Source organism: Dama dama, chromosome 20 (assembly GCF_033118175.1).
Source record: "Dama dama isolate Ldn47 chromosome 20, ASM3311817v1, whole genome shotgun sequence".
NCBI lineage: Eukaryota > Metazoa > Chordata > Mammalia > Artiodactyla > Cervidae > Dama > Dama dama.
Genome location: NC_083700.1, coordinates 65,420,530 through 65,442,560, shown reverse-complemented (window position 1 = coordinate 65,442,560; position 22,031 = coordinate 65,420,530). Strand labels below are relative to the sequence as shown.

Below are 22,031 nucleotides of genomic sequence, written 5' to 3'. Positions count from 1 at the left end.
TAACGCCCTCTGCCCTCCATGGACACAATCTTTGAGGGCAAGGCCTGTGTCCCGTTCGCCAGTGTATCCATGGCTCCCAACACGCCCCCAGTAGATCAGCAGGGCTCAGTCCACGCTGGTGGATCAAGCACGGAAGCCTGCTCACTGTCTGACTACAACTCCGAACAGGGCACCAGATTCGGGATGGATGTCTGACCCATGACTTCTTTTCTAGGTGGCCCAGGCTCTGGCAAAGGCACACAGTGTGGAAAGCTGGTGGAAAAATATGGATTTACACATCTCTCGACTGGCGAGCTCCTGAGGAATGAGCTGTCATCAGAATCTGAAAGAAGCAAGTTGATCAGAGGCATCATGGAACGTGGAGAGCTGGTGCCCTCAGTAAGCAACAGCTGCCTTCTCTGGCCAGGGAGAGATCTGGAAGTGTTGCCATTAATCTAAGCTTCATAAACAAAGAAACTCAAAAAGGACAATGCTGAATTTTGTTTCTTTTAACAGTCCAGAGGCAGGCAGGAGGTCCCCAGCAGAGGCTCATCTGCCAGACCAAGCTGCCCACGCCCAGGTTCCTTCTGTCTTGTTGCTCTGCCAGTTCCTTGAATTTAACCTATTTCATACTTTTCCCTAAAATTGGTCCCTGCTTCCCTGGTGACTCAGATGGTAAAGCGTCTGCCTGCAATGTGGGAGACCCGGCTTCGATCCCTGGGTCAGGAAGATCCCCTGGAGAAGGATATGGCAACCCACTCCAGTACTCTTGCCAGGAAGATTCCATGGATGGAAGAGCCTGGTAGGCTACAGTCCATGGGGTCACAAAGAGTCGGACATGACTGAGCGACTTCACTTTAGAGTTAAAAGCTTCAAAGCAGAAATGATCTTGGTGCAGCAGAACCTAGAATTAGTTGTTGTTCTTTAGTTGCTAGGCCATGTTCAACTCTTTTCAACCCCATGGACTGCAGCATGCCAGGCTTCCCTGTCCTTCACCATCTCCTGGAGCTTGCTCAAACTCATGTCCATTGAGTTGATGATGCCATCCAACCATCTCATCCTCTGTTGCCCCCTTCTCCTCCTGCCCTAAATCTTTCCCAGCATCAAGGTCTTTTCCAGTGAGATGGCTCTTCCAATAAGGTGGCCAAAGCATTGGAGTTTCAGCTTCAGCATCAGTCTTTGCAGTGAGTATTCAGGATTGATTTCCTTTAGGATTGACTAATTTGATCTCTTTGCAGTCCAAAGGACTCTTAGAACCCTCTGAAAAACAGAAAATAATGTCTTGGTCTCATTCTAAGAGGTATAATGGCATTAACATGAAATTTGTTATCTTCCTTGGGTAGCCAAAGAATATCCCTTTTATTTATCTTTTTTTTGTTATTGTTTTCAAGTCACTATCCATATCTGAGAGGCTGGATGCCCCGGGTATCATAAAACATTCATCCCTTCCAGACTAACTCTCACACTAGGCTCTGTAGTCAGGGCATGGACAGTGCAGCCCTTATTAGCTAAGAGAGCTTCTCGCTTCCTCTTTAACCAGCTACAGTCTGTTTCCCACCTGGAAGCCAGAATGGTCCTCATAAAGGAAACAGACCACTGCTGTTGTCTCTTTTCTTTTCTTTTTAAAGTTTTGGAGATTTATATATTAATCTGTTTATTTATTTATATTGGCTACACTGGGTCTTCATTGCTTTTTGAGGACTTTCTCTAGTTTCAGCAAGTAGGGGCTACTCTTTGTTGCCGCGCTTGGGTTTCTCATCGCGGTGGCTTCTCTTGTTGTGGAGCACAGCCTCTAGGCATGCGAGCTTCAGTAGTTGCCGCATGTGGCCTCAGTAGTGGTGGCTCAAAGGCCCTAGAGCACATGGGCTTCAATAGTTGTGGCACACAGGCTTAGCTGCTCCAAGGCAAGTGGAATCTTCCTGGACCAGGGATCGAACCTATGTCCCCTGCATTGGCCTGCAGATTCCTACCCACTCTACCACCAAGGAAGTCCTGTAGTTGCCTCTTAACAGGCCTCCCTCTGCCCACTCTTTTTCTCCTACAGTTTACTCTTTTCATAGCAGCCAGAGTGATTTCTTAGAAACATTTATCCCCCTTCCCAGAACCTTCCAACAGCTCCTCCCCACATTTTGAAGGAAATCCAGAGACTTTCCCATGGCTCTGGACTCCAGCTTGCTCTCCAGTGCTCTTTTCCAAGACTCTCACATTTCCTCTCACCCACCCCCACCCCACCCCCCCATTCTTCCTCTCACAGGCCAGACTTCTCCTGCCTCTGGGTCCTTACATTGTCTATTTCTTCGACCTGAGTGCCCTTCTTTCATATATGCATATAGCTTGCTCCTTTACTTCATCCAGATCTCTCCTTAAATATCACAGTCTATCAAAGAGGCCTGCATACCCCATCTAAAAATAGCACCTCTAACAATCTGCTTCTTCTGATCTGCTTTTATTTTGTTCCTAGTAGTTCTCTCTAACTGATCATTTTTATATATTTACTTGTTCATCTAGTATCTATTTTTCGCTAAAATGTAAACTTCATGAGGGTTTAATTCATTATTATCTAGGGATAGATTCTGAGTGCGCTTTGTGATAGTTGTATTCCCCAGCCCCTGCTGAAAGTCAGAGGTAGCCAGGGACCCAGAGAGCACAAGGAATTCCCCCCATTTGGGCAGCTGGTAGCTTCCTTGTTTTCTATAAGCACAAGTTAATCAAAATTTTTAACAAAGTGATATTGCTAGAAAATGCTACTTCATGTCTACTGAAAGTCTACTCAAGTCAATGCATGTCATGTCAAATTTTACAAAATATTTACTGGGAAAAAAATCAACACTGAAGTACATTTTATACCATGTTTTGTCTAGTTTTAAACTGCCATTGGGCCTAATTCAAGCAGTGCTACTGCTTGAAATACAGTACCGTATTTCACCTAATTTAAGATACCATTATTTTTAGGCAACCCCCCAAAACTTTAACCATTAAAATTTACCAGTAAGAAGAACCATCAACAGACTTTGACCCAGTACTGATTGTAAAATACCTACCAGTTCCATAGACATTTAAATTGGGTGGTGGGGGACTGAGATTTATAGTTGATGAAATACAGGATATTGCCATCCACTGTTAATTTAACTAGTACGTTTCTCCCCATTGCCATGATGGGATGGCTGGGAGACCTTTGGTAACTCCAGAGCGCTGCTCTGTGGAAGAGTCTGGGTCCTGACTGCTCTCCCTCTGCTCCAGGGCATCATTCTGGAGCTCCTGAAGGAGGCCATGGTGGCCAGCCTCAGCAGCACCAAAGGCTTCCTGATTGACGGCTATCCTCGGGAAGTGAAGCAAGGAGAAGAGTTTGGACGTAGGGTGAGTGTTGCTATCGGATAATCCCAGAAGACAAATGGGGGATATTGTGGAAGCTGAGGGAATAAATTCAAAGTCTGTCAATTCTATTCAATAAAACTTTCTATTACAAATGGCAGAAATTCAGCAAAAAAAGTTGGGGGGGCATGGAGGGTGGGAATGCTGTGGTGGATTTATTGTTCAAGTAACTAAAACCTCCAAGGGTAGTTCACACTTTAATGGATTCATGTATTCAAATTTGTTCGTCAGTCATCTGACTTTGTCCATTTCTTGGATTTTCTTTCTTTGCATTGGCCTCATTTTCTTCCTGTTAGAGACATATTCTATCATCCAAGTGACTTCACAAAAAAGTGTTTCTCTTCTCCAGTGGGTCCAGCAAAAAAAAAAAAAAAAAAGAACCCAGGGTTTTGTTTCATTATCTTGAATTATCAGGTCCTGGGCCCATCACTGAACTAATCACTGTGGATTATCCAGGGATATCCTGGTTCAGCCTGGAGGACCAGGGCAAAGATGGGAGAAAAGGAGGGAAAATGGGTACCACACCTGAACCACACAGACTGAGAAAGGGAAGGGAATTACCTGAAGACAAATAGGATGCTCTTAGAAGAAGGCGGAGAGGACAGATGCTGGACAGGCAAAATCAGATATATGCCCAAGGCCCACCCCCTTCGCTGGGAGGCCACTCACAGGAGAATAGCAGTAAGTAAAAAAATATCGCTCCTATCATTTATAAAATCTACTCTGGGCCGAGTCCTGTGCCACATGCTTTACATACATTATCTCTAATTTGTCCCTCTTGTGCAAACAAGAGGGAAACAACTGTCCCTGTTTATTAAACAAAGACTCCAGAGCCTACAAGAATTAATATTTATATAGAGATCTCTTTAGACTAGTTTTAAAATATTTTATTATATACTTTCATTTGATACACTTTTAATAACCTTTTAGATAATGGGGGTATTTCTTCATGGTAAAGGTGATGAATTAAGCCCAGAGAGGTTAAGTGACTTGCCCACAGTCACACAGCTAGTAAGCGTCCACTCACTGGTAAGTAACAACTACTGGTAAGACTAAGGTTTGGGGGGCCCATCTCCATCTATCTCTAGCTGCAGCGTTGATTGAGAGGAATTGTACCTTTGTGTCTCCTGGGGGTTACTGTAACCTCCTTTTGAGCCTCTGATTTAATTTCCTTAGATGGCATCTAAATACTTAAAGGACAATTGCTAACCCTCCCTTGCATTTCCTACTTGCAATCAGAATCAGAGAAAAACTTTCCTGTCCTAGTTGGCAAGTGTGGCCCTAACCCCCAGGGCTGGCTTTCTTCCTCTCAGCTCAGGAGCCTTTATCAAGATAGGAGTGAGCCGGGAGAAGTGGATTTGTGTGCAAAGCCTGGGACTGTGGCAGCTCCAGGTAGTTCATTAGAATTCACACATCAGAGTTCTAATGAGCTTTTTCCCACCAATCAAACTACTTTAAGAGCTCAGACTTTGATATAATTAACCACTTTTTCACAAAATGATGTTAGGAGAATCGTTTTAGGTTTTTTTGGTAGCTCAGATGGTAAAGAATCTGCCTACAATGCAGGAGACCCAGATTCAATCCCTGTGTCAGGAAGATCCCCTGGAGAAGGTCATGGCAACCCACTCCAGTATTCTGCCTGGAGAATTCCATGGACAGAGGAGCCTGGTGGGCTACAGTCCATGGGGTTGCAAAGAGTTGGTCACAGCTGAGTGACTAACTTTATTTTAATTTTTTTTACAAAATGGAATTGGGAGGATTCTTCTAGTTTTTTTAAATCACAATAATATTTTACCATGTTCTGTATATTTATAGAACATCAAATTTACCATCTTAACTAATGTTAAGTGTCTAGTTCAGACATGTGAAGTGTATTTGTACTGTTGTGCAACTAATCTCTAGAACTTTTACCCTCTTGCAAAACTGAAGCCCTACACTCTTTGAGTAACAGCTCCCCACTTCCCTGTCCTCTCAGTCCCTGGGAACCACTGTTCACTCTCTGTCTTTATGAAATTACTACCACTCTATGTACCTCACATGCATGGAATCTGACACATTTGTCCTTCTGTCACTGGCTTATTTTTCACTTAGCATAATGTCCTCAAGTTTCATTCCTGTTGTAGCATATGTTAAATTTTCCTTCCCTGTTAAGGATGAATAATATTTTGTTTATCCATTCATTCATTGATGGCTACTTGGGTTACTTCCACTTTGGGGCTGTTGTAATGAATACTGCTATGAAGGTGGGTGTACAAATAGCTCTTCAAGACTCTGCTTTCAACTCTTTGGGGTATATACACAGAAGTGAAATTGCTGGATCATATGCTAATTCTATTTTTAATTTTTTGAGGAATCAGTACCTACACATACACACTGTCAGCCATAGTGGCTGCACCATTTTGCATTCCCGCAAACAATGCACAAGAGTTTCAGTTTCTCCACATCCTCACCAACACATATTGTCTGTTTTTTCCACAGATACCATCCTCATGGGTGTCATTGTAATTTTGGTTTACATTTTCCTAATGATTAATGAAGTTGAGCCTCTTTTCACGTGCTCATTGGCCGTTTATATTAATATGTCTTCTTTGAAGAATGTCTATTTAAGTCTTTTTCCTATTTTTTAACTGGGTTGTTTGGGTTTTGTTGTTGAGTTGATGGTTGCCTTTTCACTCTGTTAATTGTGTCCTTTAATGCACAGAAGTTAATAATTTTTATATAAACCAATTTATCTATTTTTGCTTTTGTCTCCTGTGCTTTTGGTGCCGTGTCCAAGAAATTCTTGCCAAATCCAGTATTGTGAAGATTTTCCCCTATGTTTTCTTCTAAGAATTTTGTAGCTGTCACTCATATATTTAGCACTTTAATCCATTTTGACCTAATTTTGGTATATGGTATAACATAAGGGTCCAACTCCATTCTTTGAATGTAGATAAACAATTGTCCCAACACCATTGCTTGAAAAGACTTTTTTCACCAGTGAATGGTCTTGGTACCCTTGTCAAAAATCATTTGACCATTTACAAAAGAGTTTATTTCTGAGCTGTCTATTATATTCCATTAATCTAAATTACTGACTTTATGCCAGTACCACACTATTTTGATTACTGTGGCTTTGTAATAAGGTTTTAAATCAAGAAATGTGAGCCCTCCAACTTTGTTCTTTTTCAAGATTGCTTTGGCTATTTAGGGTCCCTTGAGATTCCACAAGAATTTTAGGGCAAAATTATCTCTATTTCTGTAAAAAAAAAAACAACAAAAAACGAGACTTTGGAACTTTGATAGAGATTGTGTTAAACCTGTAGATCACTTTGGCAGTATTGACATCTTAACAATATTAAGTCTTCTGTGGACTGTCTTACATTTTTGTTTGTTCTGATCTAGCCAGCATCTAGACTGTGAACAACTCTCCTGGGAATACTCTTTGAATAACTGAGGAATAAAGGCATCTTTCCTGCACCTCTTCAGAATTAGGGCCTGTGTAAATCCAAGGGGTGAGGAGAAATCCAGAAAAGAGGAAGGTGTGATTGGACCCATGAGGGGCTCCCTGCTGAGTGGGGATTGGCCGTTCTGTAGACATTAAAACACAGGGGAGCAAAACCTTAAAAGAGAGGAGGGGGAGATGAGTGCTAAAGGCCACCCATCGGCAATGTTGACTGAGGTTCAGGCTTCAAGGTGGCTGCACCCCACCAGGATATTTCACACCTGACCTTGCCTGTGAACTTAAGGTCCAAAAGTCCTAGCAGGGTCTTTAGGAGGGTCAGGACAGGTCATGAATTTGCTTGGAAGTGCTGGGGAAAATATCCTTTTCAATATCTTCTTTTTAATAGCTCTCAGTGGTAGTAGAATTTTCTTCTGAAACCCCCAAATGGCCAAGTGTGATAAATAAAATATAGGGTAAAAATAAGCATCTTTTTTGTCCACTACTATGTGCAAACAACAAAATTATGTTCTTTATTCTCCCTTCTTTTCTCACTTTATCCTCCTAACTTTTCTAACTGGTAAATAAGAACTCAAATCATCCATACAGTCTTCCTGATATAAAGCAAAACTTCCTTCCCCACTGTGGGCCCCATTCAGACAGGTTTTAGAAAGTGTCAGAGAAGAGACACTGACACTCCTAACTAGAACTTAGGAGTGAGAAAGAGTCACCAATGTGATAAGTGGGTAGTTTCAATCAATGCTAAAATTCATGTAGCCACTGCTAAAATATACAAGTGCCCTGGCCAAAGACCTTCAAGTGAGATGTCTATGAAGACAGTCTTTCACATTCTGCCAGCACGAATTCACCAAGATCAAGCATGATCTTGATTTGTCCCTGGGTACAGCAATTTAGACGATTCTAGTATCAATTCAGCTCATGTGAAGAGGACACATGCAGCCCTCCTAAACAAACACCTGCTTTAAACCTGACCTGACGAAAAACGATGCAGATGCTACAAACACAGAACGGGCCGCTGTTGATTCACTTATGCCCTGAAGGGACCCCATCATTTGAACAGCATCCTCCAAATTACTAGCAAGCAACTCATTTGAAATTTGGCAAAGACAAATACAGATGTACAATTTGACCCCAGAGATTCAGAGTAATCAGCCTGGTTGGGAGCACAGTGCGTGTTCCTTGTGTACCTGTCAGGCCTGCGACTCTGTTTGAAACCCTTTCAGGCCTATGGATGGTTTCCCAACTCACAAACGTCTCAGCAGCCCCTCTATATCCCAGAGACTGATGTCCCCGATGCTTGGGACCATCTGTTGCTGAAAAAAATCCAGTTTAGTTAGTCAGCCTGATGCTTTGGATTCTTGTAGCTTATTGCTCTGAGAGGCAGGTCCTTTGAGGATCTGCTTGGCTAACCTACACAACACCACTAAAGGCCAAATGCTAACTCATGTCCGTATCTTAGGGCTAGGTCTGTATGTAATTCCTCTTTTACCACCCTATCTTCTGTTCCCAAGCCTGGTTTTACCCCCACTGAGTTAAATATCTGTGCCTTTAGTAGCCAACAAAGCATAAGGGAAGGTTGTCTGTGTGTGTGTGTGTGTGTGTGCGCGCGCGCATGCATGTGTGTGAAAGAGAAAGAGAGGTAATATAAAGGAGGAATTGGGGTTTCTAACCACCATCCCCATCTCTCACCACATTTGTGAACTCCTGGTTATAGTGACTTCATGTTCACAGACCTGTATTCAGAGCCTGGCTTCATATGTCCATGACAAGTCATTTAACTATACATGGTTCAATTTCCTTCTCTATAAAATATAGATTGAAAATAGCTGGGCTTCCCTGCTGGCTCAGTAGTAAAGAATCTGCCTGCCAGTGCAGGAGACGCAGGTTTGATCTGTGGTCTGGGGAGATCCACTGCCGTGAAGCAATGAAGCCCCCGCACCCTGGCTATTGAGCCTGTGCTCTAGAGCCCAGAGCTGCAACTACTGACGCCCATGAGCTCTAGAGCTCGCACTCAGAAACAAGAGAAACCCCTGCAATGAGAAGCCCATGCACCCAAACTAGAGAGGGGCCTCCACTCACCACAACTAGAGAAAAGCCTGCACAACCATAAAAACCTGGATCAGTCAAAAATAAATAAATAAAATTATTTTTTAAAAAAGAAAATAAATACCTCCAACCATTACAAAAAAAAAAAAAGAAATCTTGCCATTTGCAACAACATAGATACATCTAGAGGATTATTATGCTAAAAAAGTCAGACAGAAAAAGAAAAATACTATATGATATCACCTTATGTGTGAAAAAAAATAATGAAACAAAAATAAACTCATAGATACAGAGAACCAATGGGAGGTTTCCAGAAGGTAAGGAGGGAGGGAATGGGCAAAATAAGCAATAGGTGAAGATTATATAAACCTCCAGCTATATAATAAATAAGTCACATGAATGTAATATTCAGCATAGAGAATATGGTCAGTAATATTGTAACAACTTTGTATGAGGACAGATGGTAACCATTGTGGTGATCACTTCATAATGTATATGAACATTAAATCACCATGCAGTACACCTGAAACTTAACATAATATTGTATGTCAACTATAGTTTAATTAAAAACGGGAAAATAGCTTCAGTGCTTGCTGGGAAGATTGGATGAAATCCTTGAAATATGCCTTACATATGTATATGTCTGCATATGGTGTTCAATAAATTGTTACCATTTTTTTCCAAAATTATATGCATTTTTTCTGACTATAGAAATAGAAATTATATAGATATGAGACAATACAGGAAAATGTAAAACAAAGACTAACTAACCACCCAGAAATAACCTGTTGTCTTTCTTCCTGTCTTGGTTCTACCTATTTTCATGCAGTTAAAGTCATACGGAATACATAGCTATCTAAATAATAGCTGTTATTTTTTGAGCACTTAAAATGTGCCAGGAACTGAACTATATGCTTTGCCTATATCATTATATTAATCTTTACAATTATGTTCAAGAGATATTATTATCCCCACTTTATAGATTATTATCATCTCAAGGAGAGTGTGTACTCAGCCTGACTCCCTATAGGGAGAACAAAACGCTTTCCTATGTTAACTCAACATTTACTCTACAGCAGCCAAACTAAACACATATTAACAGAAGTAAAATGCACGGGTTAGCTCTTTCCTTTCCCTCCCAGGAGGTTCTTAGCTAAAATTCTGCACTTAGCCTGACTACAAAGATGAGTTTCCTGGATGTGCGGATAATGATAGTATATCCCTCTGCCTCACTGCTCTTAACTGTCTCATGACACTTTTCATCTACAGAGTCAGTGATTCTGTTTACGTATGCTTAGTCGCTTAGTTGTGTCCAACTCTTAGAGACCCCATGGACTGTAGCCCGCCAGGCTCCTCTGTCCATAGGATTTCCCAGGCAAGAAAACAGGAGTGAGTTGCCATTTCCTACTCCAGGGTATCTTCCTGACCCAGAGATCAAACCCCAGGTCTCCCGCATTGCAGGTGGATTCTTTACCATCTGAGTCACCAGGGAAGCCCTGAAAGTGAACGCGTTAGTCGCTCAGTCATGTCCAACTCTTTGCAACCCCACGGACTATAGCTCGTCAGATCCCTCTGTCCAAGGGATTCTCCAGGAAGGAATACTGAAGTAGGTTGCTATTCCCTGGCAGAGAAGGGAGGGTAAATGCCTCTTCCTGCTCCACCTGCTGAATTTATCATCACAAGTCAGCTGACATCCTCATCCTGGTGGGCTGCTCTCAGTCAGGGTGAGTGCTGATCCCCATTAGAGCCCCAGAGACAGCACAAGCAAGTTTGCAAAATAAAACGAAATGGCCTCTGATACCGTCCACTTCTTTTCCCGCCCCACCTCCTCTCCCGGCTCCATTCAGCCCACCAGGCATCTGGCCTGAGTCCCATTCTGAAGTCTCTGGCACCTTCCACCAGGGTGAAGTTACCAAGCTTTGGAGTTACGCACAGCAGACTCAAAACTGTCACTAACTAGTCCTCAGTGATCTTGGGCAAGTTGACCTACGTGGGCCTCCATTTCCTCCCCTGTTAGTGAGATGGCACAATATGTCAGCTGCTGAAATGTTCTTACACATCTCAATGCTTTTTCAAGGACATGTGTGCTCTAATAAGCATCTCCTGAATACCCAAAGACCACAAAGAACGCCATGCTGCTGGGGCAGAATTCCAGGGAGCCAGCAGGGGAGTGGGCACTAGGGACATGGAGTTATCCATAAGTCTCTATGGTTCATCCAGACAAGGACTGAGTTCTCTGCCCTCCCACCCGTGGGACGTTAGAGGCTAACCATGGTCCAGGGAAAAAGAGGCAGAGCTACTCCAAGGAACTTTCTAAAGGAATATACCAAAGCATTTTGAAAAATAATTAAGTGGTGTTTCATTCAAATCTTTCAAAAACTTTCAGGCATTAAAAGCATCAGTGGAAGAAATGAGCTCTGAAACCATGAAAGGACATTGAGGAAACTTAAATGCACATTACTAAATGAAAGAAGCCAGCCTGAAAAGGCTGTACACTCTATGAGTTCGACAATGTGATATTCTGGGAAAGGCACTTCTATAGAACAGTAAAATCATCAGTAGTTGCAGGGTTAGGGAGGAGAGAGAGGGAAGAATTAAATAGAAAGAGCCCAGAAGATTTTTAGAAGGGTGGAACTATTACATATCATTACTATAATGATGAATCATGACATTACTCAGTTGTCAAAACCCATAGAATACACAACACAAAGAATGAACCTTAGTGTCAACTATGGATTTTAGTTAACATTTCAGTATTGTCTCATTGGGACGTCCCTCCTGCCATTGCAGGAGGTGTAGAAGACACAGGTTCAATCCCTGGGTCCTGAAGATCCCCTGGAGGAGTTTGAGTAGGCTCTGGGAGTTGTTGAAGGACAGGAAAGCCTGGCGTGCTACAGTCCATGGGGTTGCAAAGAGTCAGACATGACTGAGCAGCTGAATTGAACTGAACTGAACTTCAAGACATAATAGGGAAACCAGGGATGGGGAGAGATATATGGTAACTCTCTGTATTATCTGCTCAATTTTCACATAAACCTAAAACTTCTAGGGCTTCCCTGATAGCTCAGTTGGTAAAGAATATGCCTGCAATGCAGGAGACCCCGGTTCACTTCCTGGGTCAGGAAGATCCCCTGGAGAAGGGAAAGGCTGCCCACTCCAGTATCCTGGCGTGGAGAATTCCATGGACTGTATAGTTCATGGGGTCGCAAAAAGTCGGACACAACTGAGCGACTTTCACTTCACTTAAAACTTCTAAAACTTAAAATCTATACAGGCCATTTTCAAATAGAATTATTGCTTGATAGCTTTTTATGTAAGAAGAAAGTGCTGACTCCAGGAGAGACAGGTCAGGTCTAACCCCAGACTTGGCAGGAGGAAATGGCTTGGTGGAGCAGCTTCTCAAGGTCTTATTTTGTGAAGAATCACCTGGGGAAATCTTCTTAAAATGCAGACTCAGCACGTCAGGAGTGGTGCCTGAGCCTCTGCATTTCTAACAAGCTCCCAGATGAAGCCTGAGCTGCTTGTCCACGACCCAAACTTTCTGGGTGGAATCAACCTCTCTGTCCTGCACTTATTTATGGTCAGATCCTGCTCAGACACACATAATCTCTGTTTGTACCTAAATGACTCCCAGAATTGTCTTTTGTGTCCCCACCAGTGGCCCGAAAACCCCCACAATAAGAAAAATAGCCTAGTCTCCAAACACAACCCTAGCCAGAAACTGTTCCAGAAGCCAAACTCTGTAGCTAAACGCTAGCCTGCCTCTCAAGCTTGCCCTCTGCTGGTGGACACAGGTCATTGTCTTCTAAACTTTCACCCAGCTTTCATACTGCTCAAATGCTCTATTTTTTTCTTCCAATTAGTAAAGTCAGAAAAATTAGATGACGTGTTCCTGAGGTTTATTTCACCCTTTTCGATTTTGGAGAACTTTTCTACTCTGTTCCTTAAAGTACTTCCTTCAGAGTGGGTAGATAAATCATGGAACAACACAGAAGACTTATGACTGTGTGTTGTCCTAAAGTACTCCCCTACCCTGACTTTGTTCCCATCCCTCCCAGGCTTTCCATGGTGGAGCAGTAAGACTTCATTTACACTGCAAGATCAGAAGGGAGCAACAGTTTCTTTTGATCCAGAGTTGGGACTGGTAGTGGAGACAAGGTCGGTGTCTTCCAGAGGCATCAGAAGCAAAAGAAGACTTTAAGGGAAGGATGAGGAGATGGGGAGAGTCATGCTATTGATCATATCACTATCATTCATTCAGGAACAAATTTATTTATTACCTACTGGATAAGGCTGGATATACCCATGCCTCAGTCATTCTGCACACCCCCTCTGCACCCCTCCCTGCCCCGCCTCCAGGCCCTACCCCTTGTCCCTGTGGGCTGCTTCCAGCTACTGTCCTTGTGCAGTCAACCTCTTAGAATCGTGGTAGAGCTCAGTGCTTCACTTTCCTGTCTATCCATTTCTTCCTTGGCCTTGGGGCCAGGAGCTGAGCATTCCTAACTCCTGAACACAGAGGTTGTAGCTCTTATGGGAAATAAGCATAATGCATGCTAAGTCGCTCAGTTGTGTCTGCCTCTTTTGCAACCCCATGGACTGTAGCCTGCCAGGCTCCTCTGTTCATGGGATTTTCTCCACAAGCATACTGAAGTGGGTAGCTATTTCCTCTGCCAGGGAGTCTTCCCAACTGAGGAATCAAACCTACTTCTCCTGTGTCTCCTACACTAGCGGGCAGATTCTTGACCACTGAGCCACTTGGGACTCCAATAAGCATAGTAGCTGATGCTTACGGTTTGCTCTATCTTAAGCAATCTGCTTACATTGCTGCAGCCGTTTAGTCACTGAGTCATGTCAAACTCTTTGAGACCCCATGGACTGTAATCTGCCAGGCTCTTCTGTGCATGGAATTCTCCTGGCAGGAATACTGGAGTGGGTTTCCATTTCCTTCTGCAGGGCATCTTCCTGACCCAGGAATCAAAGCTGCATCTCCTGCTTGACAGGCAGTGCTTTACCACTGAGCCATCTCATTCTTACAGCAGTTCTGTGATCATCCTCATCGTACAAAGGAGAAAGTTGGGGTGCAGAGAAGTTGAGAGACACAGTTAGTAACTTAATTTGTTATTTTCTCTAATAGGTTTCTGGGGGTTGATGGGCTCCATTATTCTGTTGCAGTCAAATGGTGGGTAAGACTAAGTAGACAGGTCTGGAGCAGGGGCCGGGATGTCTGCGTCAGCCAAGGACTGGTCAGGCATCTCTGTCCAAATGGCCTCTCAAAGAGGCTAGCTTGTGCTTCCTCCCAGCTTATCAGTGAGAGTCATTGGACATCTTCGATGGTGGTTGATCAGGCAGGAACTGCAAAACTTCTTATGATCTTGCTTCCAAAATTAGGTGACATAATTTTCACTGTAGTCTGTCTGTCAAAATAGATACAGTTCAGCTCAGATGCAAGTAGGTAGAAGAATAGTCACCATGTCTCAATGCAGGAAGAGCTTAAAGTACGCTGAGGCAAGGAACCAATGAAGACCATCTTGGAGACAAGTCGCTACACCAGGATTTGACCCTAAGCAGCCTCACTCCAACCTTTGTATGCTCAACCATTATGCTGTACTGACCTCCACATAGGACAAGACGCAGCCACACTGTGCTCTTGGTGGCTGGTATAAGATATAATGGTGGACAAAGGAAGAGGTAATTAACTTGCCTCCATAAATCAGGACAGGCTGACAGCAGGAAGTATCACACACACACAGCCCTCCCCCTACTGTGGAGGACAGATTATGACGGCAGTGGGCAGCATTCTACACAGTCCCTCCATTACATGAGGTGACCTGAAAGCTGAGGGTGGTTCTGTGAAGAGTTGCTGACCTGGAAATGAGGAGCTGTGATATCCTGTCCCAACTCTATCACATTGTAGGCCTGGAACCTCAAGAGAAAGCAGAAGGTCAAGAAAGGAAAGAACTAGCATGCCCAGGCCTTTCCAGAACCTTGCAGGGTAGAATTTCTGACCATGTTCTGCGCCCCCTCTCCCATCCCCAGATTGGAGACCCACACCTGGTGATCTGTATGGACTGCTCAGCAGACACCATGACCAACCGCCTTCTCCAGAGGAGCCGGAGCAGCCCACAGGCAGATGACAACACCACTACCATCGCCAAGCGCCTTGAGACCTACTACCGGGCCTCCATCCCCGTGGTCGCCTACTATGAGACGAAAACACAGCTACACAAGGTGAGTGAGCTCACAGCCCCCCAAAATGAGCCAACTACCCACTTTTTTGTTTTTTTCAAAAACAGAGGAAAAAAATAGGAAATTTCAGGTTTAGGGATTTGGGAATTAGAACTGCATTGTTGTTGTTCAGTCATTCAGTCGTGTCTGACTCTTTGCAACCCCATGGACTGCAGCACACTAGGCCTCCCTGTCCTACACCATCTCCCTGAGTTTGCTCAAACTCATGTCGTTTGAGTCAAAGATGCCATCTAACCATCTCATCCTCTGTCATCCCCTTGTCTTCCTGCCTTCAATCTTTCCCAGCATCAGGGTCTTTTCCTGAATGAATCAGCTCTTTGCATCAGGTGGCCAAAGTATTGGAATTTCAGCTTCAGCATCAGTCCTTCCAATGAATATTCAGGACTGAGTTCCTTTAGGATGGACTGGTTTGATTTCCTTGCCTTCCAAGGGACTCTCAAGAATCTTCTTCAGCACCACAATTTGAAGGCATGAACTCTTCAGCATTCAGCCTTTTTTATTGTCCAGCTCTCACATCCGTGAACGGCATACAGCTGCACAATTGCGGCCAGAATGTGGGTCCCTTACGCTTTTCACTTTTTGTATCACTCATCACGCGGACCGTGAAAAACTGGTCATACAATGTTTACAGAAGTCAATACAATTGCTCCATTTTCCAAGAAGGAGGGAGGGAGGGTGGGAGGAGGGATGAGGCATTAGTTCTGACTTCCAGACCTCAGCTTCACAGGAGAACCTGAAAGGTCTCCTCTAGATCTAAAATTCAACAGCTTCGAATATCTAAATTTTGGCATAGTTCCTCACTGGCACTTGGCTGACTCAATTTCTCGCAATAAGTAGTGTTACTAGGAGAAGCAGCATTTGGGGCCAGAAGAGCAGATGAAGTGAAACAGTGAGGAAATGGGTGGTCAGCTCAATGATCATGATCGATAATCCATGCTGAGTCACTGTTAAGTTCATGAATTTGGGAAAACTACCCAATCTCCATTCATTCACTCATTTAATATATATGTACCAAGCACTTCCTATGGGCCATCCATTACCCTGATGGTTTGGATGCAGGTATTAATATATAGTTCTTGCCTGCTAGAGCCTAGGGTTTAGTAGGTGTGCATGCATACTAAGTCGTTTCAGTCATGTCCGACTCTTTGCAACACCATGGACTGTAGACTGAGAGGCTCCTCTGTCCCTGGGATTCTCCAGGCAAGAATACTAGAGTGGGTTGCCATGCCCTCCTCCAGAGGATCTTCCTGACCCAGAGATCAAACCCATGTCTCCTGTGGCTCCTGCTGCCTTGCAGGCAGATTCTTTACCACTGAGCCACCCAGGAAGCCAGGGTTTAATAGGGCAGACAGACAAATCAGTAATCACAAGATGGAGTGAAAACGAGCAGAGAGTAAGTTCTAAGGGCCCTTTAACCTGATCTAAAAGGATACAGAAGGAAGGTCACCAGAGAAGAACTAAGCTGAGCCCAAGGTGGGGGTGCTGTGAGGGGAGCAGAGCACTTCACACCGAAGGAGCTTGACTGTGACATAAAGTGCCAAGAAAAAGAGGGAGTGGTGGGTGTGGAGAGGCAAGCAGAGACCAGATCAAGGTGAACCCATCCTAGGAGCAGATAATTGTCCTGAGAATGATGGGAGCTACTGAAGGGAACAGACATAGCCAGGGTTTCCACTTTGAAAGCTCACTTTATCAGCCTATTGGGGAATGGACCCCAAGAAGATTAGGCCAGGAGACCACCGGGAAGTGGGATGGATCCAGGAACCAAACCCTCAGAACCCAACACAGAGGAGAGAGAGTAGACAGCTACTATTTGCTTTTTCTAGGAAGTTAAAAGGCTACATCTTCAATCAATAATGTGTCTTGGAGGCAGCTACATGATTGATTCCTTGGGAAAAACCATTGATAATGAAATCTTACCTTCTGAGCCAGTTAATTGTCCATTTTCCAGACCCTTAAGAACTTAACCCTGTTTAGTATCTGAGAGGTGTCCCATGACTTAGCTCAGAGATGTCACGTATGTGACATGAGAGCCATCACCCCCACCGTCTTCACCCACAGCAGCCACTGCTAAGCCATCGTTGCTTTTTCCTGAGGACCTCGACTTGGCCTTGGGATGTTAGCACAGCACAACAGGCAGCTCCTTCCAGTCGCTAGGACTTGATGTACAAGGCGAATCCTATTTGCTGTGCTCCATGTAGCCTTGAAAGTGAAAGTAGCTCAGTCGTGTCCGACTCTGTGACCCCATGGACTGTACAGTTCATGCAGTTCTCCAAGCCAGAATACTGGAGTGGGTAACCTTTCCCTTCTCCAGGGGATCTTCCCAACCCAGGGATCAAAACCAGGTCTCCCACATTGCAGGTGGATTCTTTACCAGCTGAGCCACAAAGGAAGCCCAAGAATACTGGAGTGGGTAGCCTATCCCTTCTCCAGGGGATCTTTCCAACCCAGGAATCAAACTGGGGTCTCCTGCCTTGCAAGTGGGTTCTATAACAATTGAGCTATCAGGAAAGCCCCTCGTGTAGCCTTGGTTGCCACATAAAACAAAGATCTAGATCTTTAGATAAGCAAACAAAAAGTATATCATAAAAAGGCAGGATCTTAATAATTCGGATGACAAAGGTCTTTCCAGGGCTCATGATTTCCACCCTCATGCCACCTGGAACACAGATGGAAATTATCCAAAGAGAAGAGGGTTTCTTCCTCTTTCAAGATTTACAGAGGTGAGAAAATCCCGAATTAAGACTTTAGCCACTTTCAGAGTCAGGAAAGCCCTTTTATCTCTCTCCTGTATCTTTCTAGCCTAAGTTCTACATGCTCACAAGTGATTGGCGAGTGGACACAGGGCTAACCGAGTTCTCCAATACGACTGATCTCTGGGATCCTCCTTAGAAATAGCTTAGTGGGGAAGGGAGCTTCCCGTAGCATGTGGCTCAGCTCTTCAGCTTCCCCCACCTTGTGGAGATGCTGGCAGCTGGGTCTGTGGTGAGGTAACGTGTATGAACCATTGGCAAATATTTAAAACCACTCCAAGTTCTGACTCCAGAGCAGTGTGGGCTCCAGCCCTCAGTACTCCCCGGGGGCCTCTTAGAGGAAGTCGCTTCGTCCCTGCTCCTGCCCCGGGCTGTCCTCCCCATGTAGCTGCCGAGATGAACAGGCTTCCTCCCCCACCTGGAGCAGAGTCAGTGCAGGGTAGCCTCGTGCCAGCCCAGGGACCCAGGGAGGGGAGACTGGTTTGTAGGCGCCCCATGGGGCTTGCCAGCAACTCAGGCCACAGGCGGGGATTAGAGAAGTGGGGGAGCCGGCTGGCTTGGTCTGTACTGGAGAAGGTGAAAGCCTCTGGCTCTTTGTGTTTTCTGGCCGTCTGGGCTCTTGCCTAGCCTCCGAGCACCAGTTTGATCAGCTCCTGATCTCAAGTGATAGCCTGCATCTTGTTCCTGTGATGCTGTTTGGAGTCTTAGTACCCGCTCCCTGTCTCGTTGGTAACTGAGTCCAAGGCAGGACTGCTAACCTCCAGGTGGGCTCCGGGATCATGTAAGGAGTTTTCTTAAACTACATGGGGGTGGTGAATGAACTTCGAGATACAGTGAGACCATTCAGTAGCTCAGTGAGATTTCTTTAGGAGTTAGAGCCACAGGAACACTCCAGCCCAGAAAAAGTCCACCCTGCAAAAACACTTCCCTCTGACCTGTGTTGCCCACTTATGCTTACCCTCCATCCAGCCCCTGACATCACCCTGATGATGTTGATGTGTGTGTGCTTGGCCATGTCCAACTCTAGCCTGCCAGGTTCTGTCCATGGGATTTTCAGGCAAGAATACAGGAACGGGTTGCCATTTCCCACTCCAGGGGATCTTCTGACTTAGGGATCCAAGCCAAATTCCTATGTCTCCTGCATTGCAGGGGGCTTCTTTACCTCCTGAGCCATCAGGAAAGCCCACTGCCTAATGATAGTCAGTCCTTTTTGCCACTAACTATCTGGAAAAGTGCAATTTCAAACAAAAAGTTAAAAAAAAAAAAGCTAAGTTTATAGAGCCACTGCCTAATTCTTTGTTATTGCCATCATGATATAATGATGTAAAAGTTAGAACTTCTTGTAACATAAACCAAGGAGTGGAAGCATATGTGACCCAAATGGAGCCTCTGACCTTCCGTTTTCCCCTCTAATAAAGTCAGCTTTCTGCTGCATCTAAGAAAGAGTTAGAACTTTTGTCCATGTCACTCCCTTCCTCCTTGCACTCAAAGCAGACATCATTAGGCAATTGTGGTTCTTCTTTCCTATCCATTCTGGACGTTGCCTTAGAAATTTTATCAGGGACTTCCCTGGCGGTCCGGTGGTTAAGAATCTGCTTGCAGAGCTTCGCTGGTGACTCAGTGATAAAGAATCTGCCTGCCAATGCAGGAGACGCAGGTTCGAGGGATCCGGGAAGATCCCACATGCCATGGAGCAAGCAACTAAGCCCGTGTACCACAGCTCTTGATCCTGGGTCCTAGAAGCCAGAAGCCGCAGGTACGGAAGCTGAAGAGCCCTCAAGCCCATGCTCCCCAGCAAGAGAAGCCACCACAATGAAAAAGCCCAAGCATCACAACCAAAGTAGCCCCCACTCACCACAACTAGAAAAAAGCCTGCGCAGCAATGAAGACCCAACACAGCCAAAAATAAATAGATAAACAAAAAGATGAAAAAGGATTAAATTAAAAAAAAAAAAAGAATCAGCCTATGTAGGGGATGCAGATTCAATCCCTTGTCGGGAAACTAAGATCCCATGTGGTTCGCAGCCAAAAACCCAAAACATAAAACAGAAACAATATTGTGATAAATTCAATAAAGACTTTAAAAATGGTCCACATCAAAAAATCTTTAAAAAAAAAACTCTATCGACACAGCAGTACAGGTAGTCTCACCCAACTCACTAGAGTTGACCCATAAGAGAAAGCTTTTTTCACCTTGAGTGAGAGAATTTATAATTGAAAAAATAATTGAAATGCATCATTTTGATGGGCTTCCCATGTGGCAATAGTGATAAAGAATCTGACTGCCAGTGCAGGAGACATAAGAGACTGAAGTTTGATCACTGGGTTGGGAAGATCTCCTGGAGAAGGAATTGGCAACCCACTCCAGTATTCTTGCCTGGAGAATCCCATGGACAGAGGAGCCCAGTGGGCTACAGTCCATGGGGTCACAAATAGTCGGACACAACTGAAGTGACTTAGCATGCACATAGCATTTTAAAGTGAATGACATAGGAACTGTCCAGAGGCTCCCTGGTGGAGACAAATACTGGTTTGAGTGTAAGAAAGCCAGAGTCACTGAGGTGTGTATGCCCTTTGGGAACTTGGTGAATCATTTCACTGCTAAACCTTTCAGCAGAATAGAATGAATGGACAAAATGGGTTCTCCGGGAATACCCTAGGTCTGTCACTCTATGCTTCTCAGGGGGGAAAAAAAAAATATATATATATATATATACATATATATATATATATATATATATTTCTAGTCATGTATACTTTTCTTAGAAAAGTATGTTTTAGAAAATACAAAAAAGTAGGTAGTCCCATAACTCAGAGGCAAACATTCCTGATTGTTTCTTTCATATCTTTTTGCTATGAATTTTTAAAGCATGATGCTGACCACAGGTATATTCATGAGATTGCAGATAACAGCTGGCCTAACCTGAAACATGGAGCTTACTTGTAAGGTGATGCGAACCAAGGCTGAAACAGGTCCAGGAAGCCTGTGGGACCAGGCTCCCTCACACCTGTTCTTCCCCTTCTTCTCTCTCAAATCCTGATTTTTCTCTTTCTCTGGTCCAGAAGCTAGAATATGGCAAACATACAGCTTCCACATTCATGTTCCCACAACAGGTCCAAATTCCTAAAAGAAATATTCTGACTGGCCTTGCTTTTTCTGGTCCCTGGCCCTACCAGTTATAGCCGGGCAGGTGGGGTCACGTGGGGCTTTTTCATCTGTTCTGTGGCTGTTTATTCAGTGCACACTTCATGTCAGATTCTTGGTGCTGGAGACACAGCACTAAAAATCCCTCACTGTTTAAAAAAGAGCAGTAGACAAGAAAATAATTGCTGATAGGATTAGCTCTATGAAAAAACAAAACAGAGTGGGTTGTTACGGGTGAAAAGTCTCTAAGGAGATAGCATTTGAATTAAGATCAGACTAATAAAACTACGGTTACCCGATTGCCTGGGACTTGTCCCTGAAAATTGGGTGGGGAACAAGAAATTCCCAGAAGAAAAGATCTTGTAAACTGGGAGAAATTCCAGAAATAGCTTCCTCAAGTGGCATGTACAGAAGTTTATAAATTGATATTTAAAACCTCTCCTTTTGCTAAGGATATAGCTGCTTTAAAAAAAAAGAAACTAGAAAATTTAAGGGTATAAAGATAAAAATTACCCAGAATTCTTCCACCCAAAGATAAAACATTGATAAACAAAGAAAACATTTTGATATATTTTCTTACATTCGTGTTTCTTCACTTTTAATATGCTTTTTGCTCCTGGGATCATAAGCTCAGAAACATCCCCCAGCCAGAGGAAGCAGTCCTGACAATAGATGATATCAGTTCCTGGGTTATTTATTAGTCTTAATCAATTTAGAAAATAAAAAGAGAAGCCAGTGACTCATTAAACAGGCACTTAACAGATGCAGAAAATCCACTTCCTTGGCAACTCGGCATTTATAAAGGAGAAAATAAGTTATTCACTCTGCAGCTCTTCTGCTAAAATGTCCCAACTTCATAAATAGTTTAGCCATTTTTAGTAAGTCCTGAAATATAGCTGTACGCCTTTATTGTTCCGGGTAGTCATCCAACCTGGCAGGAGACTTCCTGTGAACTGAGGGATAAAGAATGAGAAATGTCATTGCTGGTACTTCCATGAAAGGAGTGGAAGCAGAAGGCAGCATTGGTTCAAATTTTACCCCTTGGCTGTAA

General features: G+C 43.9%; 1 protein-coding gene across 3 annotated transcripts in view; it reads left to right on the top strand.

The window, feature by feature from the left end:
• Positions 1-22,031, top strand: part of AK5 (adenylate kinase 5) — a 258,867-nt gene that overhangs the window by 224,826 nt on the left and 12,010 nt on the right. The window contains exons 11-14 of one of the 3 annotated variants that reach the window (XM_061121596.1): positions 215-378; positions 3,220-3,336; positions 14,876-15,067; positions 15,371-15,580. In XM_061121596.1, the coding sequence (XP_060977579.1) occupies positions 215-378; positions 3,220-3,336; positions 14,876-15,067; positions 15,371-15,559 (662 nt within the window). In that variant the 3' untranslated portion in view covers positions 15,560-15,580. Of the gene's footprint in view, positions 1-214; positions 379-3,219; positions 3,337-14,875; positions 15,068-15,370; positions 15,581-22,031 lie in introns of those variants that run through there. The other 2 variants (XM_061121595.1, XM_061121597.1) reach the window with 2 other exon arrangements.